This window comes from Leptonotus elevatus, chromosome 3 (assembly GCF_054856555.1).
Source record: "Leptonotus elevatus isolate MCC_2025b chromosome 3, RoL_Lele_1.0, whole genome shotgun sequence".
Lineage (NCBI taxonomy): Eukaryota > Metazoa > Chordata > Actinopteri > Syngnathiformes > Syngnathidae > Leptonotus > Leptonotus elevatus.
This window is the reverse complement of record NC_141241.1, coordinates 22768061-22792660: the sequence shown is the minus strand read 5'-3', so window position 1 is coordinate 22792660 and position 24600 is coordinate 22768061. Positions and strand designations below refer to the sequence as shown.

Sequence of the window (24600 nt, the reverse complement as noted above, 5' to 3'; positions counted from 1 at the left end):
TTCTCATCCATATACATATAAACCAAAAGATGAATGACATGCGATTTGTAACTATAGTATCTCTGTGAGGTTGAAATCATCAGTCAGCAGGAATTGGCAACCATTCCAAAGCCCGGATTGAATTCTGGTAGCAGGTCAAAAATAACATTCTATTCAGTGGCTTATATCAGATACAATTTTAACTGATTTCTAAACCAAAGTCTCAACCAGCTCAGAATATACTGTTCACTCTCGCTCTGCATACTCATCAGGTAGCTGAGAAAGGAGACCGGCCTTCCTAAATCAATTCCATTCGCATTTATTCAACTGAAAAAATGGTCATCTCATGTTTCGTCTGCTTTAAATTTTATTATGAACTGAAAAGCCAAGTAGAGCAATGACATGCTTGACTACTGGTCGAGTTGCGTTTTTCTCCATTCAGTCAGAATGCTTTCTTTGAAACTTTTTCCAGTCAGTTAATTACTTCCATAAACTTGGATATTTTCCATCTGACCTTCTACTTGGAGTCATTCCGGAATGTTTTTTTTTTTCCTCCGAGGATTTTAAAGCCCCTTAGTTTAGTCAGCAAATTTTATCTAGATTTGATAAAAGGCCATTTGTGACTGTTTAACTCTTCAGCCTCCTACATTCCATCACTATATGGTCACTGAACAGCCAAAAATAATTAACTGGATTCTGCCGATGGTAAAAGCTGTTGACCCATCTTGTTACGGAAAAGTTGAGCAAACAGTGAAGGACAACCTAGACAGATATTATTGTCTTTTGAGGCATTTCATCATTTGAAGTCCCCTGGTGCCTCCACGTAATTTCTCATCCCGTCATGATCAGTAGCTGTAATTCATCAAGTCATCTTTGACATTTAAACCCCAGACGCTGACATAAGTGCTTTTCAAAGTGTAATATGACTTTTTCCATGTGTCTTTTTTTCCTGTTATTCTGTTTTGATGTTTTATGATGTGTTTTGCTGATAAACAAGAGGAACATATTCTATGACTAAGATACTCTAGGTTCACAACACCTCTCTCTCTCTCTCTCCCTTTTTTTTTTTTACGAGCCTGAGATAAAAAAACATCTTTGTTTACTACTCCTTACTTGGTTACAGATGTTAAACATAATTACGTTCAAGATCAAACAGGATTAATGGCATTAACATCAATTACAGCGGCTAACCAATATCTTTTATTATAATCAATATGTAAATTTAGATGGATATGGAAACTCAATTGCTACTTTTCCTGAATTATTGACATAAAGATTATGGGCATAGAGATGTCAAAGAGATGGACTGAGATCAGATGAATACGATCATCAATGTACACATGATGGAAAGCTACATTTGAGACTACATTCCTACAAAAAAGGGCATATGCCTTCCAATGTATGTACGACATGTGGCTCTAAAATGTCGGGCTGTCTCACAAAAGCCGCAAACGTGGATTGTTTCATTAACTCCTGATGTGCAGCTAAAATGAACTTCCTGTTCAAGATCATGTCAGCATTATTTCCTGTCTATAACCAGTAGCCACTCATGCTTGTATGTGTTACTGTTATTTTCTTGCTGATTTCAAAATATACCAAAACATCTAACAAACGTCTTTCATTTTTCACATGTTTCAGAATCGTTTTATTTTTGAGGGTGCATTAGAGATCCATAATGGTGGCCAGAATGCTCGCTTTGGCTCGTCGCTTGCACCTGTCCCTGATTTGAACGGGGATGGCTTCAATGACCTGGTGGTCGGAGCGCCATTAGAAGATGATCACAAAGGGGCCATCTATGTTTTCTTCAGTCAGCAGAGCAGAATACTGCGTAAATACAAGCAGGTACGTTGTAATGTGAAGTGGACTTTTATCATAAGAATCCTTGCATCTTCAAAACGATCATTTTTCATTAAAACGTTTGTTAAGCCCAGAGCTGGACTGGCCATTTGGCATTCAGGGCAGACGCCCGGTGGGCCGGTGTCTTTTGGGGCCGATGTGGTGCTATTTTATTATTATTTCCCTCCATTTTACCCCAAGAGACCGACCCACAATTTAGAGGGAGCAGTCCATTAATCCATTTACAATATAGAGAGCACACTGAACCAATTAACATCAGTGGTAGAGCTTGGTGGTAGCCAAAGGTGGTCAGGAATTGGGCTGGGCCAGCGAGCCTAAAACAAAATGTCAGGGCCGATTATTTGTGCCAGCCCAGCCCTGGTTGAACCATTAACATTGCTTTGTTCCAGAGCAAACCATTCAACACTTTAAATTGGTTATTAATTTATAAAATCAACACAAAAACTTAGGGACTCACCAATGGTAGTGCCCAAATATGGACATAGGAGGCTTCTAGCTACAGTGAAAATAATCTGGTGTGTTTGATGTGTGTGACGTGTCATTTTACTGCTGTGATAATTTTAGAAAAGCCCAAATTATTTTTCTTTTCTTCTTTTTTGAGGGGAAGACAACGCCCCGGCAAAAAAAATTCTTGACAATAATATGTTCTATGCAACCTCACTAGTCTAAATACGGTATTCTGGTTAATATTGCGTTAGTGGAACATGAATTATGCAGTAAAATCCAGCAGTTATTATCAATCTCAGAAGGCGGACATTTTGCTACTTGATGTCGAGTGAAAATGACATCACAGTTGCTCGGGTCTCAGGTAACAACCAATCACAGCTCAGCTTCAGAAAACAGGTGAGCTGTGATTGGTTGTTGCCTGAGCCCTGAGCAACTGTGATGTCATCTTCAGTCGACAGCAAGTGGCAAAATGGCCGCCCCCTGCGATGGATAAAAATGACTGGATTTTTCTACATAACTCATATTCCAAAAACGTAATATTAATAAGAAATTTTAGTGAGTTTAGACTAGAGAGGTCTCATATAACACATTATTATCAAGAAATGTTTAACGTTGACTTCCCCTCTAAATACATTTTGAGTGAAGATATACACTACAATGTGTTGAACAATCATATGCAACAAGTCCTTGAACAATAACGACCATATTGGTCGTTTTACCATGCACCAAAATACGACCAAGTGTTACATATTGTAGTTTAGCGACCTCTATCGGCCATGTTCTATCAGCCATGTTAAACAGCGAGAAAAAAAAAGTAAAAGGAATCAAACCTGGGTCGTCTGGTTGGAAGACGAGCATTATAAAGCATAATAAACACCCGTCCGAATCACACACAAGCATAAGGGCGAGGCAGACGCACTAGTCATATGTGCTACTGTGCCATGCCAGAAAACGTAACAACGCAAAATACAATATTACATTAATATCCATGCTTGGTATTCATACAAATATGTTTCACCTTGCCGATATTCATGTTTTCCTGTTTGAATGAAATTATTGATGTACAGTATCTCATAAAAAGATTTTCTAAGAAAGCTCACTATCATAAGAGTGAGAGTATTCCAGAATTTGAAGAGTTTGACGACAGTTCAAAAGAAGATCTGTAGTGCAGGATGGAAAAGTGGAGGCAAGACATCAAGAAACAGACTCAAGTCAAGCATCCAAGACAAACTAACCGTAGACTAACCTTGTAAAGAAGCTGGAATTGATTGATAGGTAAAGTTCTTATCAAAGCCATCTTTCCATGCTAATAAAAACTTGCTAACAATGGTGCCATAGCAGCCATTTTATCAGAATCCTTCAACCAACCGCACACACACAAAAAAAAAACAACAACTATTGAATGGATGACTTTTCTCCCAATTGACATGTCAAGTATGTGGCTGCTTGGCAACTTAGTGGTTGTTATTTACTATGGAAGCACATAACAAATGCCATTAGCTTAAATGTATAGCTAATGCTTTTGACAGTTTGCTAATTTTTCTAACAAATGTTTATGAAAGGAAATACCCGGATTGTCAGAAGAGTAATGAGCAGCCTGGCAATAATTAAAGAGGTCGACCGAACAGTTATGGTGTGTGAGTCACAGTGAGAACACTGTCGAGCTACTCACTGAGGTGTGTGACAGGTGTAATTGAAGGAAGGTCTCCGAATGAAAGACAACAGGCGAATAAACACCACCTCTGAAAGGGGTTGAAGAGAAGTTCACGTAAAACACACGCACATGGAATCAAGCATAACTCCCAAAGTGGAAAAAAACAACAATAAATTCAACCATAACCAAAATGCCATTCCAGATGGGATTTTGACAATGGAAGTATTATTTGCGAAAAATATTTGGTAGCGTGGTTGTGTCTGAAAAACCCACAATGCTTACTGAAATTACTTGAAACAGACAGTAGTGGAATTTGCCAAAATGCATACTGACAAGCCGCAAAGCCTCTGGGATGTCCTTTGGAGAAATGGAACAAAACTGGAGCCTTTTAGAAAACTTACATCAGCTCTATGTTTACACAAGAAAAGAGGAAGAATGCATAGAAAACAACACTACCTACTTTAAGGTGTCTGTGTTATGTTATGGAGCTCCTTTGACGCAGCCAGCGCAGTTGGTCTTGAATCTGTGCAGGATGCAATCAAATCTTAAGACAATCAGGCATTGTGGAAATTAAATGTGCTGCCCAGTGTCGGAAATCTTTGTCTCACCTGCAGATTGTATGTCCTCCAACAGGATTATGACACAAAACAGAGCAATGGCAATTCTAAAGTTCATTCTATAGGGAGGATGAAGAGTAACTACACATTCAAAATTGGTATTACAAATGTATTGAAACAAATGATACATGTTTTTTCTAATGGGGAAATGAAAGTTAAGAAATTGTAAGAAGATAAGAAAAAAAGAAGTTGCACATAAATGTTACACATTTTGTCCTTTGTCCTTCTTAGAGGATCGCAGCAGCTGATTTGGCACCTGGCCTGCAGTACTTCGGCCGCAGTATCCATGGAATGATGGACATGAACAACGATGGCTTAGTGGACTTGGCAGTGGGATCGCTTGGTGCGGCTGTTCTCCTCTGGTTAGTATTTTCATTGACATGCCCTGATTCCAAATATTAAAAAAAAAAATAAAATAAAGATATATCTTGACATATTTTATACTCTCACCAGTTAATATTTATTTTGAAGAAGAGGTCATTGTTTCTTTCAGCATTGCCATAGGCACTTAATGTTCATAATCCTGATTGTTCTACTTTTGCTTTCACAAACAAACACTAAAGAAATCATTGCAATGGTAAATTCAATAATTGTTCATTGTTCTAAAGGTGTTCAGTCTTTTCTCCTTCAAAACCCGTAACTTGCAGAACAACTTCCCTTTGTTTTAGTGCTTAAGCCTTAATGCAGTTTAGTTTAGAGATACAATTTTATAAAATATAATGGTTGGATGGATGTTGCTAATTAGCTTGAATAATAAATGTATACCTCGGCTTCAAAGTCCTAGATCAAGATTTTCAAATGAGTTTTTGAGGATTTACGTGTTCATCCATCCATCTTCTTACACTTTTTACACGCTCATCTTTTGGAATAATGGAATAGGGTAATTTCTTTATTATTATTATTATTTTATTTTTTTGTATTTTTTAGAAGATGAAGAAATATTATATTATCCGTGTTATAACCACACAACAGAACAAATCAAGACAACACCCCTCTAATGCCTCTAAATTGTTGTTGGCCTAAATGCTATCAGAACCATCCATCTACACTTAAATTCTAATATTTGGTTCATGAAACTATATCAATGTATCCCCAAAAGTCAAATTTCTTCATTTCATAGTGTTTCTCTTGACTCTTTGCTTCCAGTAGGTCTCTGAGGATGTGGGATTATTTTTAATTTTTTTTTGTCCAATGAGATGTAATCATCTGCCATAAACTATAATAGCAACGACTGTTTCCTTAACCAAGCAGATTTCAAATTCACCAAAGTATATACCACCAGCATTTTCCCATCCTCCCAGAGCAAAATTGCTACAGCCTGATTGGACGAGCAAAATACATCCGTAGACATCTGCACAATATATATTTTATAATCAGCATCTCAAATTAGTGTTTTGGTCAAACTAGGCTATACTATTGATTGTCAACTTCTCCAGATGATGTCAGCTTGATTTTGTATGGTACTGATGATTTCTAAATTTGTGACGTGATGTTCATGGGTGGCATGGCGGCCAACTGCTTAGCACATTTGCCTCACAATGCAGAGTTTGTGGCTTCCCTTCCTGTGTGAAAGAAAAGTTCTCCCTGTGCCCGCGTGAGTTTTGTCTCATTTGCTCCATTTTCCTCCCTTGTTCCAAAAACATTCATGGCAGGTTAATTGAAGACTAATTTGTCTGTAGGTGTGAGTGTGAGTGATTTTTGTATGTGCCCTGTGATTTTTGTATGTGCCCTGTGATTGACTGGCTGAATAAGGCCTGCCAATACAATCAGACATGAACGTTATTGTAGAAATATGTAGAGTGCATTGTGGAGAATCAAAAAGGTCGCATTATGTGTGATATTTATACTGTTGGTTATTGGAAAACGAAAAGATGACATTCAGCAGAAGGTACTTCATTATGTCTTTTTTTTTTTTTTTAAAGAATGACATTTCAAACCTAAAGAATTCTGGAAACATTCGGTCTTGACTACTTAGTGATATTTTCTGTACGTGTTCCCAGGTCAAAGAGTGTTGTCCGCATATATACCAGCGTCAGGTTTGAACCCAGCAAGATCAACATCTTTGTGAAAGACTGTCAGAGGGGTGGTAAAGACGTGACCTGCATGTCAGCCATTGTTTGCTTCAACATCACCGCGAGGACAGCCATTGCTGCCACAGAGGAAATTGGTAAGCCAGCGCAAATAATCAACTGCTGTCCAAGAGCCTGAGTAAAGTTCCCATATTTTTCTTGCAGTGTGTTTATAGTTTGGTTTCATTTAAAACGATTTAAAAGTCAGCCACATCTTTTAAGGTCTAGCATGAAATCACACTCTGCTTCTGATACCAAAAAAAATGCTGACAAGTGTTCCATTGCCACGCGACAATATCACGTTGGTCAGCTGTTATTTTGTACTTGATGAAACATTCCAGGAAGAAACATGTTAGGTTTCAAGCGGAAAAGGCCGTAAAAGACCCAGACTATATCCTTTATGTCCTGTCGGAATCTGCATTTTCAGGGTGTGCTTTCCTGTGCAGTGGCACCAAAAGAAATCTTTAACTATTCATTTCAACGCTGTGTCCAAGTCAAAAGTTGCTGCATATACAGCTGCTCAACCACATGACTGCATCCAAATGTCATTGTTTTTTTTCTTCTTGAGTCTGAACTTTGGTACCAAAGTATCTGGAAGTCCATCTGTTTTGCTCAATTGTAAACTGACGGCTCAATCTGTCAGATGGCTGACGGTTGGCCACCTACACACACGCTCAGTTTCTTTACGTAAAGTTTATTTGAAGTGATGTCAGCGCAGGTTCCTGTTTCTGTGGAAAGATGGCGAGGAAGCTGAGATTTAAGTGGAATGTGTTCTTCATTAACCTCTCTACCCCATACATCTTTATCAAGTCAATCAGACGTGGTAAAAAGAAAGTGGAAGGAGAACAGAGGGTGTTATCTTGTCTTTCCTGGTAGCGTACATTGAAACACATTTATTTAATTTTCTGCTCATTGTTATGTCTGGTGAGTAATGCTCGGCAGATGTGATGCATTAGTGGAAAAATAAACAATAGTAGTGACATTTTCATGCAAATTTGTATTATGGGTGTTTCAAAGAGACGTTGTAAACACAGTGTCCGGAGTAGTACCCTACCAGTCCTAAATACCTTTGCCAATGCTAAATGCTTGAAATGTCAAAGTCTGTGTACGTCTTCAAATGTTTGGGTCGTGCCTAGTTTCAATTTAGCAGCAGTCACTTTTTCCTTTCACAAAATAGATTTAAGGCAATACATGGAAATTGTCTAAACAATGTGGCTTGGAAAGGACTCCGTTCTGAAGTTCAGGATGTAGATTATTATATAAATTGGTCTCACAATCATCCCGTGTTAAACTAAAGTTGCAATGGACCACCAAAGTGATGTCATTAGGCATTGCCACATTTTTACCCCCTTTTTTTTAGGTCGACAAATGGAAATCCATCTACAACAGAGACATTTATATCAGTCATCATATTCCTCGTACAAGCAGTTTTTTTTTTTTTCACTGTTCAAGTACCGGTATCACATGTTAAATATTGGATTAGAATAAAATGAGGATTAGCCTCATTCTTGTGAAGGTTATCAGAATATTGTACATTACACTAATGTCATTATATTATGATAACTGTGAGACAAAACATATCTAAGACTAGCATGTGGCATGTTAGCTAGCACGGAGCTGTGGTGGTTTGATCTCTGGTTGAGTTAGCCTAGCCAGCCAGTCGACACTTTTTTAATATTCTAGACAAAGACATTTGTGTCAATAATTACAGTGTTTTGGATTTTAGGATTAGAGTGATGTTTTGCCTTTTTTCTTTTAAATAAGCCTTAAGTTTGCCCTCCTGTTGCTAAGAAAAACGAGTAAAATGCCACTCCGGGGAGAGCGGAGGGGGCTTAAAAGACTCCATTTATATAGATAATGATGCAAGCTGTTTAATGCCTAAAATATGTAGAAAGCAAAATAATACATTGTATCACTCAAAAATGATTGTTATCACTTGGGAATTGTTCACTACAAAGCATTGTGGTATTGGTTAGCCTCCATTTGGAAATGTCCAGTTCCACTCTTTCACTGCTTTTACACATTTTCTCCCACATTCAGGGTCCATGGGAAAAACATGGAATGATAATTTAGTTTCCATCATGTTATCAGTGAAACATCCAACCACACAGCAACTTTTAGGCATAATGTTCTGAGAGCAATACAATAGGCCTACGCCTATCTGTCCGTCTATCTACTGTATCTAGTGTATAATGTAGAAATACAACTTGACTCTCACAACATTTCAATGTTTTGCCCTTATATTCTCTGAAATGTTTTACTTCATTCTTGTAATCTTCTGACTTTTTTCTCATAAAGAAAAAAAAAGGAGTATTTTACGATTGTAGCTTTAATAAAAGTCCATAACCTCCAAACTTGACTAACTTCATAAATTTCTCTTATGCCCCATTAGGGATTAAATATAATGTCTCCATTGCGGAGCGACGATTCAATCCTCGAGCAATTCTGGACAACCCAAGCAGATCCCAGCCTCAAAACCTGACCCTTCTTCCTGGAGATGAAACGTGTGAGCACATTTACTTCCATGTCATGGTAAGACCAATTTATTGCAAGAAGTTCAAAATGTCAGGTATTAATGTGGTACTAATGTATTGCTTCATTATTTAGAGGTTAAAGTTTTGTTTAGGCCTATGGCAAATTTGTGATTTTGATCAGTTGCTTTTTTTTTAACGCTTGAAAGTGTATTTGAACATTCATTTTAAAAAGTCATAAATGCACTAAATAAACAAATGAAAATGTGCGTGGTTGATGAGAATACTTTTTGTCAGTAACATATATGTTGGAAGACCTAGTAAGGGAGTTGAGCATTTGTTCTACAAGTCTATAAAACTCTACAGGATGCATAAACAAAATTCCAAAATGTGTTTTGAATCAAGGTGGTAATACATGAACATACTCTTGGGGGGTGGAGGGGGGATCAATATAATGAGTATTTTTTTCACTTCACCAAAATAAGTTATTGTGCATTCTAGATTGTTTTAAGCATGCTGGACTGAGGTGCGATTCTCCCTCCCTCTCCTGTCCACCACTGGCCTGCCCTCACAGTTCTCTGCAGTGTTTCTAGTTCTATTTCAGTTCTATTGTGCAAAATGCTGGTTATCAATAACTGTTGAAAGAAGCACGTTTCTATGATATGTCTATGACGAAATACTTGTGCATGAGCCAGTCACAGTGTTCCAAATTATTTGCCTTTGTGGTTTAATTTGAGTCTTTTGAATCTCAATTTATTGGATGTATGTTGCTGGTAACCATTAATAACTGGCTTGGAGAACTCACATAACTGCAATTGTATGACACATCTATGCGCATGATCAAACATAGCAGCCTATGGGCCACCTCTTCCAGATGTGGTGGGGAAGGCAAGGCAGTAAGCTATACCAAACTTGCATATGGATCAGAATGTCAACACGAGCATTAAAGCAGCTAAAAACACATGTGTAGGCAAACATTCCAGTGAGATGTGATCTGACTTTAAAATCAGAATTATAATTTTATTCTCAGAATTCTGAATTTAATGGCAGAATTCTGAGAATAAAGTCAGAATTCTGAGAATAAAGTCAGAATTCTGATTTTAAAGTGAGAATTCTGAGAATAAAGTGAGAATTCTGCCAAACTTTTTTTTCTCTTTTCACTGGCCCTAATCCTCTTCCGTGAAAATGCGAAACACTGTGTGTGTTTTCTCTGTGAGGAATGCTATACAAATTTGACTGACCTACTATCTTAAATGAACCAAAAATTAAGGTCTCAAGTGTGCCCGAACTGCACGGATAGTGATTTCTTGTCTCGTCACACCAAAATGAATCAAGTCTGATAACAAAACATTCGTTCTGTATGTTATATATATAAAAAAAAATAATAATAAGGTAAATCGTAAAACTAATTTTCAAAATAATATTCTGTATTGTAGGAGACAACTGACTATGCCAGGCCTATCGTGTTTGCTGTACAAGTCGACCTGCGAGATCCAGACAATGGACCAGTTCTAGATGAAAGCTGGCCAACTGTATTAAGAACTGAGGTAAAGGCAAACTATAGTCAAAAAACTAACCGGAACACTCTCTCTCGCTCTCTTTTCTCTCTCTCTCTCTCTCTCTCTCTCTCTCTCTCTCTCTCTCTCTCTCTCTCTCTCTCTCTCTCTCTCTCTCTCTCTCTCTCTCACTCACTCACTCTCATTACGTTTCAGTATCTCATTTACGTTTGTGTTTCTAGTTGCCTTTCTGGAATGGCTGTGATGAGGATGACCGGTGTATGCCAGACCTCGCACTGCATAGTGTGACAGACCTGATGACTCAAAAGTAAGTACACCCATGCAGTGGAGGGAATATTTATTCAATTCGCTGCTGATATTCAAAGTTTGGACGCTAACAAATACATGAATAATCAGAATTTTGAAGTTGTGATTCTGGCTCCAACGAACTACCTAACCATATTGGTTATGTGCATAAAAGACACCTTGTAGACAGAATCGATAACTTCCATTACACATTTTCTACCACAATTGGAAACACAATCAAAAATGATTGTGGACTTGACTGGAATAGGCTGCAAAGCCATCACAACAAGCTTGGTGGGAAAGTTTGAAAACAAAAGTGTACACAATAGCCACCAATTGCTCTCTGCCTGAAGCTGCTGTTGATGGGCTCGGCTATTGTCGAATCTTGCAGATGATTGGTTGTCAATGGATTTTCAAGTATGACCGCTTCTATAGTGAATGGAGGTAAAGGTTTGAGTTGGCAAGTGACGTCTTTTTAAACTATTAAGGATTTGAAATGAATAGTAGAGTTGATTTATTTGTAAGTGCAGGGCAAACTTCCAAAGTCAAGAATGTTATAATTATTTCCGTCACTTAATCTATCACAATGGATGCACATGATTTATTTGACTTTCTTTTCTCACCTCCATGCCACCCAGGCAGTTCTGTTCACAGGCTGTTCGGTCCCGTGACGCTTTCTGCCGCCATGTCAATGAAGGCGGTTCAGAGGGATCTCTACGGGTTCTAGAAGCAAACAGAAGAAGGGTGGTAGTGGATGTCCGGCTGGAGAACAAAGGAGAAAATGCTTACAATGCTCGCCTCAATATCAGCTACTCCCCCAATCTGCGCTTCTCAAGCCTCATTTTGAAGGTCAGTCCAGTTCTTTTGTGAGGAAAGAGGTTCGTGCTTTGTGAACTGTGATGTTCTTGGATCCTAGGACAACGCCGATATCAAGATTGATTGTTACATTGAGGACAAACTGAAACATGAGAAGATCTGCAATGTCAGTTCTCCATTTATGAAGTCAAAAGCACAGGTGAGCTATTGTTTTATTTAAATCAGTTTGACAACCGCCAATTACCTCAATGATGTCGGCACTCCATTTTGCGTAATTATTGTACATTGTTGAGTGTTTCTTTAACATATCAGAGAAAAAAAACTGACTACAGTTTTCAAAACATGCGGAAGACAACACGATTGGTTGATAAGGCTCAATATTTCTCTTCCTAAAATCAAAGAAAAAAAGGATAAATATTTCTTCAAATTATCTGAATTATCTAATAGTAAATTATGTTATTTTCACTCCTAAAAATGAGAACGAGTATTGTATTCTGTCAGCAACATAAAAATCATTCACATTGCAACTTAGCACATAGCAAGCCAAACCACAGGCCAGACTTGAAAATATAATTTATGTCCTCTGACATCAGTGACACTGTCGCTGTTTAATCACATTGTTAACGAGAAGAAGAGCATAAATAATACTCTTCATCGCGTTTTTATTGAAATGATGAGTGGCCGTTATTTAGCTCACATAGATGGAGCACAGTGTGATAGCTACGATTGCTTTGAATGTGCAATGCACAAATACATGCATTCATATGGAGTCCATCTAGAATATTTCAATTGTAGAGTGATCAATTTTAGTCTACAGTCCATTCCTCCAAAAAGACTTTGTAAAAGATTTGTTGTCAAGAATGTCTTTGGCCCTGTGCCTTGCCTGCAGCTCCTACTGTAAAATGCATGAGGAATACTTGAGGGGCGTATTATACAGGGAGCTTAATAAGGAACACAAATGTCCATATCGTTTCGATGTTAACCAGTACCTTAATCAATGTGCTTCACATACTGTATTAAAAAATACAACATTGAGAAGCAGTTACAGAGTTATGAAGAGATTTAATAGCAAAGTAAAGACATAAGAAAAAGTAGCTTACTAAAATTACTAAAAGAGCATACAGTGCAAGAAGGTGATTTTTGAAAACATCGTTTTAGAAATACTTTTTAAGACCTTCATCATAAGTCTGGGAAAAGAGTTTTTGACATGAATTTAAATGCATTTATACTTTATTGGTATGTCTTGGATGATCTTTATTCATTCTTATTATTCACTTGGGATACCAGCAAACCAGAGATCACAGAGATTAAAAAAAAAAATATATATATATATATATATATATATATATATATATATATATATATATATATTGTAAGGCTGATTTTGGGGGGAGGGGAACGTATTATACACGGGTACATGTTATTCACAGGATTTTATAGTAATTGTGATTTACTGTATTTTATTACATTATGTAACCTTGCGTATAAAGTTTAAGTGAGGTGAAGAAGAACAGTAATATACAGTGCAATATATCAATACAATTGACCACTTGGTGGAAAGTTCCATTCATGAAAGACGGAATAGAAAAATTGATATAAGCTGTAGTGAAAGATGGGGGGAAATAAAGATTTGTGGTACACAGGTCAAAGCAGCTCATTGCTGATGTTTTTATTGCCATATTTATTATTTTGTGCAGAAGACAAAAAGTTCTGGAATAAGTTATAACTACTTTGTGTAAGTCGGAGAATTCCTGGGAAGCGGGCCATAATTTATGTCTGTCATGTTGCCATCATTTTGTACATTTTCCATGACAAGAAATATTTTATATACAGTAACATCTTGTTGAGGAATAGGCCTAACATTCATAAACATCGAACATTTTTCAAACCCTGTCTCTCATCTGTAGCCTGCAGGTGAGAGTGAAAGAAATCTCCTTTCGTCATCTGTTTCTGGGTCTCACATTCAATTCTTGCCTTTTTCCAAGTCTTTCTGAAGGCTTGTAATGTCGGATATATTTACGAGGCGCTGCTCTCTCAAGTGCACTTCCCAACCAGGTGTCGGGTTTCACTTTCAAGAAGGCGATGTTTGAATTAGCTTAGATAAGAATGACACTGATGGCACTCCAAATGGGACAATTAAAGACATTAAACTGAAAGCAGATTACACATAAGCCATCTACCTTATTGATGTCTGGACACGGTTGCCGTTGTGTTGACAAAGACGCTAGGAATGAAACACAGACAGTGATTGAAAGAGTTTACGCAATGTCCTAACCACACTATTATCACAAACAGCAGTCATCCCCTGGGTAACCAAAATATCACATTTCTCTATAAGCACTCCCCAGCAAACTAAACCAAGAGTGCTCCTGTCACCATTAAAATCTGCCAGTGATTCATATTCACTCATTCACTCTGAACAGCATCCAGAGCCACAAGAGTGTTCTGCTGTACTCCGGAGAAGCTTCCAGAATGCAACACAGGGTCAAACAAAGCTTATTGTAAAACCATTGTTGTTCTGCCCTAGTGAAAATGGCAGACGTGATGGGACTTGGACTGCTTCTGCTGACCTAGTAACTACTAGAAATGTTACAGCTGCTTTGTCAGTCCGGCTACATCAGTTTGTACATGCTACAGACACGACCCAAAAGTGTACTATAAAGTTTTCTGTGCATTTCCGTCTTGCATTTCTTCTTTTGTACCCAGCACACACTCATTCCAGTCTTTTGAAAGGGGCCATGAAAAGGAAAAGATAAGCCTTCCTTTTCCAGGGTATCGTGGGTCATTTTCCACAGCATAGATGGGATTTGGAGGAAAAGAGTTCTTCATTTGTTTATGTACTATGTCTGTGGTCTGTCAGGGATGAGTCATGCTATGTGGAGGAGGGAAGCTACAGTAAATATTGTTTTACATTCCTTTTTGCTCAAATGGAACCGGTCAGCGTTTCATTACGGCATGAAGTTCCGCGAACAACGCACAGCTTGGCTCCCTGCTGCCATTCGACCGCCCTCTTCTCTTGTCTCCCCAGCTTTGCATGCACACTTGAGAGCTCATTTTGTTTTTCTTTAGGATTCCTCTATGAGTTTCCTTTTCTTCACAGCAATGGTAATATTGAACTCCTGTCTTCGTCCATGCTTTTGTTCCCACCTGAAGGCTGCATCTCATTAATAATGCTAAATGTCAATTTGTAGACAGGGAGTCCTCGAGTTACGACATATGTGACCTACGGCGTTTTGACTTTATGGCGCCCGTGCTTCGTCCGTAGCACCTTCTTCGTTGATTTCCCACAGTAATCACGCCATTTTTAACTTATATAAAGTTGTGTTGTTATTGTTACCTCCAGCAACAGGCGTCCATCGAGCAGGTCGGCTCGCCATCAGGCCGTTTAAGTTTCTATAGCTCCGCTCCGCTTTGCCGTCCGTCAGCAATTATTGTCCGGAAAAACTCCAAACATTGGTTCCGGCATCTTCCGGGTGGGGCAAATCATTTAAAACAAATTACTATGCAAAGTATTTTGATGTAAATATTGACTTTAAAGGTGAAAGCCGACGTAAGTCGAAATTCAGGTTACAACACTTGCGTAGGAACAGAACTCATCCGTAACTCGAGGACTCCTTGTATAAGACATTGTCGTCTATTAATAGCTTCGGCTGAGGAGCAATGGGTCTCATTTGGTTTGTCCAAATTTAGAGAATCTTAACCTTGGGATGGAGCTTAACGCATTAAAGCCTGTTGGTTGCTGGCGGGAATGTCACTCATGCAGGAATTTATCTTTGCGGTGTAATTGCTCATGGTGACAAAATAACAGCGATACTTAGTGATGGACAACTATAGATAAAGTAGGACATTTCTATTCTTCAATTAACTCAGTGTTTCTCAATTATTTTTTGTCCACCCCAATGAAGAAGAAAATATTTCACGCCCGCCTCTCCGCCGTATCTATAAGGAGTATAATTTGTTGATAAAATAGTTATATGTACATCTCTGCAGAAGAGCAAGTATTCTTTGCACACTCTCTAACAATGAGAGCACCACTGCTAACCACTGTAGCGAATGTGCAATTACATTTTATTCTAGTACGGCAAATAAATAAATAGATAAATAAATAAATCAGCAGTAAAATACACCCGTTTTTATTCATCTCAGCGGGTGACCATTTTGCCCCTTGCCGTCAAATGACAATGACATCATAGAGGCTCAGGGGAGAGCTCAGGTAAAGGCTAATCACAGCTCAGCTTCCGAATGTCACATGACCAAACCCAGAAAAGAGATGAGCTGAGATTGGTTGGTACCTGAGCCCTGACCAACTGTGATGTCATTTTCAGTCACCAGCAAGTGGCAAAATGCGTTGGCGGAAGCAGATTGTTCTGTTAAACGGCTTACCTTTTTTCTACATAAGCACATATTGATGGGATAAGTTATAATTGTCTATCTCACCTTGGGGGTTTGGGGGACATTTTGCAAAAGAGGAAAGATTTGTGCATATGCGTGCATACTACAGCGCTACCGTGATGAATACCAAGTAAGAGAGAAGGCGAGAGGCAATGATTGCTGCAACGACAGCACTCGACATCTCTGACCAATCAGATAGCTCCCCCGAATTTTTTTAGTGCCAATTTGGGCAAGGGCAACACTGCAAAATGGCATTTATGGTTGTGTTTGTCCTTGACCAAGGCTGTCACATTTCAGGAGACCCCCCCCCAAAAAATCTATTAACATCACATCATGAATGAGAGCAAGGCAAATTCGACACTTTAGAATGGTCAATAATTTGTAATATATATGAATATATATGAATATATATGAATATATATATATATATATATATATATATATATATATATATATATATATATATATATATATATATATATATATATATATATATATATATATATATATATATATATTCGGGTGTAAATTGCCTAGTACCTGGCGATTCAATTCGTATCACGATTTATAGGTCACGATTCGATACCGATTAATCCCGATACGAATCTATAAATTGATTATTGAGATTTTTTTTTAAACTAAAATTTAGAAAATACTAATCAGTTAACGTGTACATGTACACTGTAAAATTTGTATGAAAATGTAAAAAAAATGTAAAATTCAGGCTTATAACTGAGCCACTGCATTTAACAAACAGGTTGCAGTCTGTTTCATGTTTGAACAGCACTGAAATAAAATATTAAAGCTTAATGTTCCATTAATATAACATTCTTCCATGCTCAATGTGTGAATCCTAACCTTAAGTAAGACGTTTTGTAGGATATTTCCATAAAAAATGTATGTTTAAAAATCGATTTGGCCGCATATCGAATCAATTCGAGAATTGCGCGCTGTAATATCGCGATATATTGCCGAATCGATTATTTCTAGCACCCCTAATATATATATATATATATATATATATATATATATATATATATATATATATATATATATATATATATATATATAAAAAATAAATAAATAAAAACAACACCCACACTTGTTTAGATTTCTGAAAAAAATGGTGTCAGCTCGACGCCAGCTCTATGCTTTTTAAGATGCACAAGAGAGATTAACAATGTGTTTGTTCTGTAGGTATTATTTCGTTTGGAGTTTGAGTTCAGTCGCACTGTCCTCCTCGATCATCTCAGAATCATCCTGGAGGCAAGCAGGTGTGGAATTCTCTAAATAAACTAAATTTCTAAGTATCTAGACACGTTTCTTTCCAGTCTATACAGTGATGAACAACTTTTTCTCCCAACAGCAATGGCGAGGAAATGAGTACGACTGATAATTTCAATGATATATATTACTCATTGAAATACGAGGCAGACATTCTCTTCACAAGGTTCCCTATTACTGTATATTTCAATACAATTGCATGCACCTTAGTATATGTATACAGTATAACCCAAAACAGACAGCCATGAAACTAAGTTGGCTAATTCTCACACTGCATTTTTATGTGTTTATTGTTCACTTCAAAAGGGATTCAAATCCAACTCGATATGAGATCAAATCAGACCTATCGCTGGAGGACCCTGGCATAATTGGACCTCCTTTTAACTTCACTTTTCAGGTGAACTTACCCCACAGTCAATTTTTAATTACCATGCCTGAAAAGCTGGTGTGCAGACACCCAATTTACTTTCATGTTGTCCCTCAGATCCAGAATCTTGGCTACTTTCCTGTGAGCGATCTACAGCTGAACATTGAAGTCCCAGAAATGACAAAAAATGGCAACCAGCTACTGCAGATATCTCATTTGCATATTGACCAGGTGAATGAAGAGAACAAATAAATATTTGACATTTAATTATGAGACCGTGCTTGTCTAACAAATGAAAAGCTACTTTATTTGATGACAAACACTCAACGGCTCAGTTGAGGCTGCATTTGTGAAATGTTCAGATGTATGAACGTAACAGATCTTCTCCCTCCCCCTACAGAGAGATGGTACACAATGTGTACCACCTCAGCATGTGGCACAGAGCAGGGCGTCACCTGAGGACCTCACTCGCTTCTCTCGCTTGGTGCAGTACAGTCCCAAAACAAATTCAGCAAAGATGTAATATTGAGACTTTTTTCCTAATTCTAAATGTCTGTTGTCACAGAATCGAACCAACACCCTGATTCTGCCAATACAGTGCACAGTCAACGTGGCCTCCTACAGAGACATCTCACTTAGAATCACAGGAGCTCTACGAGTACATACTTTGCATGCAGTGAGTTTACCTTTTAAAATTCAGTACATGGAAGCATTCTATTAATTTGTCCGTTAGTTGTTGAGGTATCGAGTGTTTTGTAAAAGGAAAATAATGACAGCATGTTTGGGTTGTTTTTCCTGTCTAGCTGAAGTTTAAAATCCTTGAACTGGTCACCAGTGCGTCAGTAGAGCTGCCCTCCACCAGTCATATGTTTCTACATGAAGAGAGACCCGTTAGACAAGTGAGTCAATAAAAATTCTGTCCAAGTTGCTTATTTTCATATTCTATTTTTTTTTATAACTCTGTAAAAACTCTTGAGGCCACAATTATTTTTGTTGTATCCATAGACGGACAAATACAGTGAATTTACAGAATATATACACAACCTTGGAACGTGAGCGCCAACTAGTCAGCCATGCAAATGCAACTCGATTTTGCGCCTTTGGTCAACGGGGCATCTTTTGTTATCTGTTCAGTACATCAGAGTTGTAGCTGTTAATCAGACGCTCAGTTTCAATATAGCTTTCAGGGTTCAGCTTTAGCTTCTTAGCTTTCTTAGCTTAAGGCAGTTATTTACCTGTACACAATAGGAATAAGTATTTAAAATGAAAAATAGAAATCAAGGGTTATGATAAGCGTCACCAAAATACATAATTGTCCATCCTTTTTGCTAAGATAATTAGCCTAGTTGTTTTTTTGTGGTAGACTCTAAGCTTAATTTATTTCAGGAATTCTATGCCTGTTTGGGCAACATCAACAAATGTCTTTTTGATTATCGCATTTTATTAGGTCATTTATTTGACATTTGACAACAGTTTCCGTTTTTTAAATTGTAAGTGGATTTAATTTAGTTATTGAATACACACATGATAAAAGTCAACAATTGAAAAACAAAATGGATGGATGGATGGATGGATGGATGGATGGATGGATGGATTATAAACACACATGATTGACAAGGAACTACAGAAAATGTACATGAATGACATGCAACGCATTCTGGGAGCTGCTCAGTACAAGATACGTATCTGAAAAGCCGCTAATGCTTGTGCTAATGCTAGGTTGCTAATGCTAGCTGACCTCAATTCTCATGTCAGCCATTCGAAGACACACAATATATGGTCCAATATACTGTCATGTCTGCTTGCACAATGGCACTGAAGACAAGCCATGGTCGATCAATAACCTCTTTATTGTTCAAATGAACGTCAGGACAGCTGCTGAGTGAGTGAGTGACAGCTTTATTTTGTTTGTGTTTAATTTGGCACACACACGCACACACACAGAGCAAGTGGTTAATGTTTAGAGTCTAAACTTTAGACACTAGTCTTTTTCACATTTAATGTGTTTTGAAAGTTTTAGTAAGCATGATGATCAAACAAAATTCTCGTGCACTGCTTCAGATCTAAAGCAAAGGAGAAGGGCCGTGTGAACGCTGGTACAGGAGCTCATTTGCTGTTTGGTGCTCAGGGACCGAAAGGACCAACAGCACAACGCGTCAAAGTCTAGTCTCACGTGCTAAAGTCTGTGCTGCCATCTATTGGTCAATGCACAGTTAAAAAATAAATCCTTCATTTATTTTCCCTCATCTCTGTACTGTAGACTGCTCATTTATAAAATGAGTCTGGAATAGGTATTCTGAGATGGATTGCCTCATTCGTGCAAGTAATTACAAGTCAAAATTCAATAATATTTGTACTGATATATGGATTATTCGTCAGTGTCATCCATTGTAGATAATTAATTATTTCATGTAAATTTACATTCTCAGTTTTTATCACACAATTAATTTTGTCTGTATTACTATTTACTATTTGACTTGAAGAAATTCCGAGCAAACCAATCAATTAAAAAAATGACTAAGATCTTTTTCTCTTTTGTTTAAAATTGATAGATAATACTGGAAGTCAGAAAAGAGGGAGATCACAGAATCCCAACCTGGATAATCCTCGGTAGCACGCTGGGAGGACTCTTACTGTTAGCCCTGCTCAGTTTGGCTCTCTGGAAGGTAAGTGCTGTGCAATCAGCCCGGAGAAAAATACAGCAATTTGTCCACACTGTAAAAAATGCTGAGTGACATTTACTTGGGGTGAGGAGGGGCTCCTCAAGGATTGAGGAACAAACCCACAACTTTCAGGTTGCTGTGTGTAGTATATTGCTGGTGGAATCCTCGTACCTCCAAGAGTCCAAGTTTTTGGTCTCATTTTGGACACACCAGCAATGCAGTAGAGCGGCAAACAAGAGTGGCATGGCTCAGGTGGTAGAGTGGCTCTCAAGCTGAAGGTCATGTATTTATTCCTCAGTGCTTGAGTATTGTTTGTTTTTTTGTTTTTTAAAAACTGGTCAAATGTACTCAAAACTCTCCTTGTAATATTTACTTAAAATTTTTGAGGTTTTTCTTTCAAGTGAGTATTACTTTTTTCATTTATTTTCTTCTTTTTTTCTTCTTTTTTTTTACAGTGCACACATAGACCACATTTAACATTGTTTTTGGCACTGCTGTTAACATTTTTACGAATCATTTGCTTATTTTTCTTGAGGAAGGGCTCGAATGACGGCCTTGCTTCAAATCAAATTGCAAGCCAAAAACATTCAGGGCTAAATCCTCAAAGGATGAACTGCGTCCACTGGTAGCGCCATGAATTGCTCTTCATTTGCGCCTACCCTTTTCTTCCTCTTAACATTCTATTCACAAAGGATATTGCTTTGATTATATATACCAGCACAAACATTGTTTTGTACATTGCAAAAGGTCAATGTGAGAAGGACAACATGGCAGGATGATTTCTTTTTCTTTTTTTACATTCATATTTATCAGGTACTACTGCCAAGTCATATTGCTTGTTTTGACAAAACGAGGAAAACTAGTTGTTTTTAAATTGCAAACTCCCATTTTAAGGTGCTGCCACAATGCATTTGAAATTAAACAATGAATGCGTTTGAAGTGGAACATTTCAGCTTGAAGAGGTTTTCATAAAAATACATACCGGTAGTATGAACTTAACATTGATATTTTCCGTCTAGTAAATAGAATTATATCAGTACAGAATTTTATTTCTCTGTATAAAATGTCATTCAGAAGTGTCGATTGTTGAATGTGTGAATAAATGCCAAAAGGTACTTGAATAGATGTCAGCTATGTCAGAATTTCCGCCTTACGACTGTAAATGTATTTCAATTGCCTATAGAATATGGCAAAGCCTAAGAAGGTCTTACACCCTTAAAATTGCTGGGTCAAAAATAACCTGATTTTGTTTTCATGTTGGGTCAATTTGCCTAAACTTTGGGTTGTTTTATATCAAACTGACCCCATTGTTTGGGTTGTTTTGCAACCAACGATCCCGAAGGAAATTGAGGAAACAAACAAAACAGGCAGTCCGAGAATGACGAACATGACAAAAAGTGATTACAGTTATGTCACTTTGTCCAAATTTTTTATTATCCCCAGAAAATGATGTCACTCTGCATCAAATGGCTGGAATTCCTAAATGGTAAAGATTTTGCTCTTTTCTCCTCCCAGTTGGGCTTCTTCCAGAGGCAGAAACGAGGAGATGAAGACGAGCGGGAATTGAACGGAAAAGTGGCTGAAGAGCGGTAACGCTGGCTCGCTCACACCCTTCCCACGGGGGAGCCGACACTCAGGGACCACTGCTCCTTCCTCTCTTTCTCTAACATCCAGCTCGACAGCTCCGTGTGATAACGGAGGCGGCGAGGCACCATCAGCGCACTGGATGTGTCGTCCCGCGCCACGAGTCAGCACTGCAACGTTCACTTAGTTTGACTGCACTGTTCCGACATGAGGACCTTCTTGGTTTTATGTATCCCAACGTCCTCAGTGTCAATCCTTCACAGGTCTTGGGGCTCTTCTTTCTTCTGAGCGTTCTCTCGCCATTTCTAAGGAACAATAGAGAAAGTGTTGACTGCTTTATGGGGAGAATTTCTAGCAAATCTCTTTTCTTCTTTTTGTAATATTTATTTAACTCTTTTACTAAATGAAAAACCTCAAGGGTAACATGTCACCCAAAAAGCTGCCAAAAATGGAAAGGTATATTATTGTATTTTGAATTTGATATTTAAAAGCAGCAGTTGACTTTCATGGCGATGTATGACGATATAAAGCTGTACCAAAGTCTCCAAAAACTTAAGTTGAAAATGAATGATATTAACGTAAAGGAGAGTTCTATTTTCTCTGAAAGTCCTGTTTTTTTTGGTCTTAAGATATTTGATGCACTTTTACTTTGTACAAATTTAACTTGAATGTGTAAATAGATGTGTACTTTTTTTTTTAAATACCCTTTAAAATATTATGAAGTATTATTATTCTCCACATTATGGCATTATGTGTAAAAAGAAAACGAGAACATGATTGTTTCATATGGTAGTGCACCTTTTACCAACCATCAGGACAAAACACTGCAGCAATTTTTTTTTCATGTACTTGAGAAAATGTAATAAGGTGATGATATAAATGAAGTCAGTGTGCCACAATTCTTCTGGCATTGCCAATGAATGTCACTCTGTCCTGTTGGACGGGCTGCAAAGAGCTGTAATACGTCAATGAATAAAACATGTATTGACATGTATGTCTGTTTCTGATGGTATAAGCTGCATACTGACTTGTGATTGGATAAGAAAATGTAGGGCACAGATGGGAAGGAAGATGTGTTTGCTTGTCTGGAGGAGAGCCTGGGGTGCGTAGCGTGTATGGAAGAAGATTGAGCGGATGGCTAAATTAAATATTAATTTGGCGAGGTTACGGCCAGTGACCCATGCTGCGTATATGAAAGATTATTGATCGACCACCTCCTTGACATCATTTCAACATGTGGTCTAACGCTAAGACAAATCCGCTTTTTCACACTGCCCTTGATTTTCTTGCCGTTCATCGAAAGGCAAGGCACAGCGGATTGCACATATTTGGAAATGGTTGCTTAGCAGCCACCCAGGAAATTACCTGCAGTCTTTTCCTATTAGTTAGTCAGTAATTTAGATTTGCCATTGTTTCAAATGAAAAGAAAAAATGGAGTTTGCTTGCACACTGATTCTTAACCTTGTTGGAGGTGCTAAACTGCGCAAAAATCAGACACACGTTCACCCGATACCACTATTATCATTCAAACAAAGTTAAGTGGTGTCATAATTTGTAGCATCTGCTTCAAGAGTCCAGTTAACTCACTGCTTTCATGAAAACGGGAAATGAACCGTCCTAAAAACTTGAGCGCATCAGCTGCCAGAAAAATGAGTAGAAAAAAAAGGTGGGTATCGCAAATGAGTACGTGTGCCACTTCGCACCAGAGCGAGTCGCTTACTCAAATTAGCTTTTCATCAGTTTTTCCATCTGTTCATTTTCCCGCTGTTGTGAATGGGGCAGAAAGCAAACCGGAAACTAATTTGATGATCACTAGAGATCTTAATTTTGTCACCGTCCTGTTGCATGTAGTCAGTAAAAAAAAAAAGACAAATAATGCTCCTACAGGATGGATGGATTTTTCTCTGAATGCACTACCTTATTTCTTAATAATAGCATGATTCAATACAGCCATTTACGAATCTCCGCTGGAGGCACAGACAGCGACAATAATCGCATTGTTCCCTCCATCATGACGATCCCATTAACATATTTTAAATTCAGTGAATGAATCACAGAAAACCAGATAACACACATGCACGCATGCAATGAAGGATTCAATGCGAAAGAAATGTGAAAAGTGCTGTTTCTTTTGTCAGCAAAACAATGTCCTCCGATTTCAAAGCCAAAGTCCTTACAGACTCTAAACGCCCAGAAAGGTGTATATTCGTTGGCCATTTTGCTTCACGTTTGACAGAAACAGAAAAAATATATATAATAAATGTGGCCATTTGGATGTAAAGAATGGCCTTACTCACCTTATCGTGTGAGAAATTATGAAACTAGTACACCTCAATGTAATCGATTATAATTGTAAGATGAAAAATGTGAACACAGTGAAACACAAAACTAGTGATGTTACAAAGGTGCTGAGGCTTCAGAGTCTATCAAGCAAGAGTGGGCGTGACAAATGAAGCCCGATTCAGCGCGTCTGTCCTTTCCAAGAAAATGGCTGATGACAAACAAGGCCTCGGATTGTGTTGATGACGTCATTGGTTCATTCAACGTATCATTACTTCATTAAACTGGGGACCTGAAGATTGTATTGTCAGCGTTTGT

General features: G+C 37.9%; 1 protein-coding gene across 2 annotated transcripts in view; it reads left to right on the top strand.

Moving 5' to 3' along the window:
- itga11a (integrin, alpha 11a) overlaps positions 1–22996 on the top strand; it is a 51985-nt gene extending 28989 nt beyond the window's left edge. For both annotated transcript variants that reach the window (XM_086071841.1, XM_086071843.1), the window contains 17 exons: positions 1618–1821; positions 4786–4916; positions 6555–6721; positions 9016–9155; positions 10531–10641; positions 10833–10918; positions 11535–11745; positions 11813–11911; positions 17302–17378; positions 17471–17554; positions 17695–17785; positions 17873–17986; positions 18156–18239; positions 18321–18431; positions 18559–18654; positions 20308–20421; positions 21934–22996. In XM_086071841.1, coding sequence (XP_085927967.1) covers positions 1618–1821; positions 4786–4916; positions 6555–6721; positions 9016–9155; positions 10531–10641; positions 10833–10918; positions 11535–11745; positions 11813–11911; positions 17302–17378; positions 17471–17554; positions 17695–17785; positions 17873–17986; positions 18156–18239; positions 18321–18431; positions 18559–18654; positions 20308–20421; positions 21934–22011 — 1998 coding nt within the window. In that variant the 3' untranslated portion in view covers positions 22012–22996. The remainder of the gene's footprint in view (positions 1–1617; positions 1822–4785; positions 4917–6554; positions 6722–9015; positions 9156–10530; positions 10642–10832; positions 10919–11534; positions 11746–11812; positions 11912–17301; positions 17379–17470; positions 17555–17694; positions 17786–17872; positions 17987–18155; positions 18240–18320; positions 18432–18558; positions 18655–20307; positions 20422–21933) is intronic.
- Positions 22997–24600: the final 1604 nt, after the last annotated feature.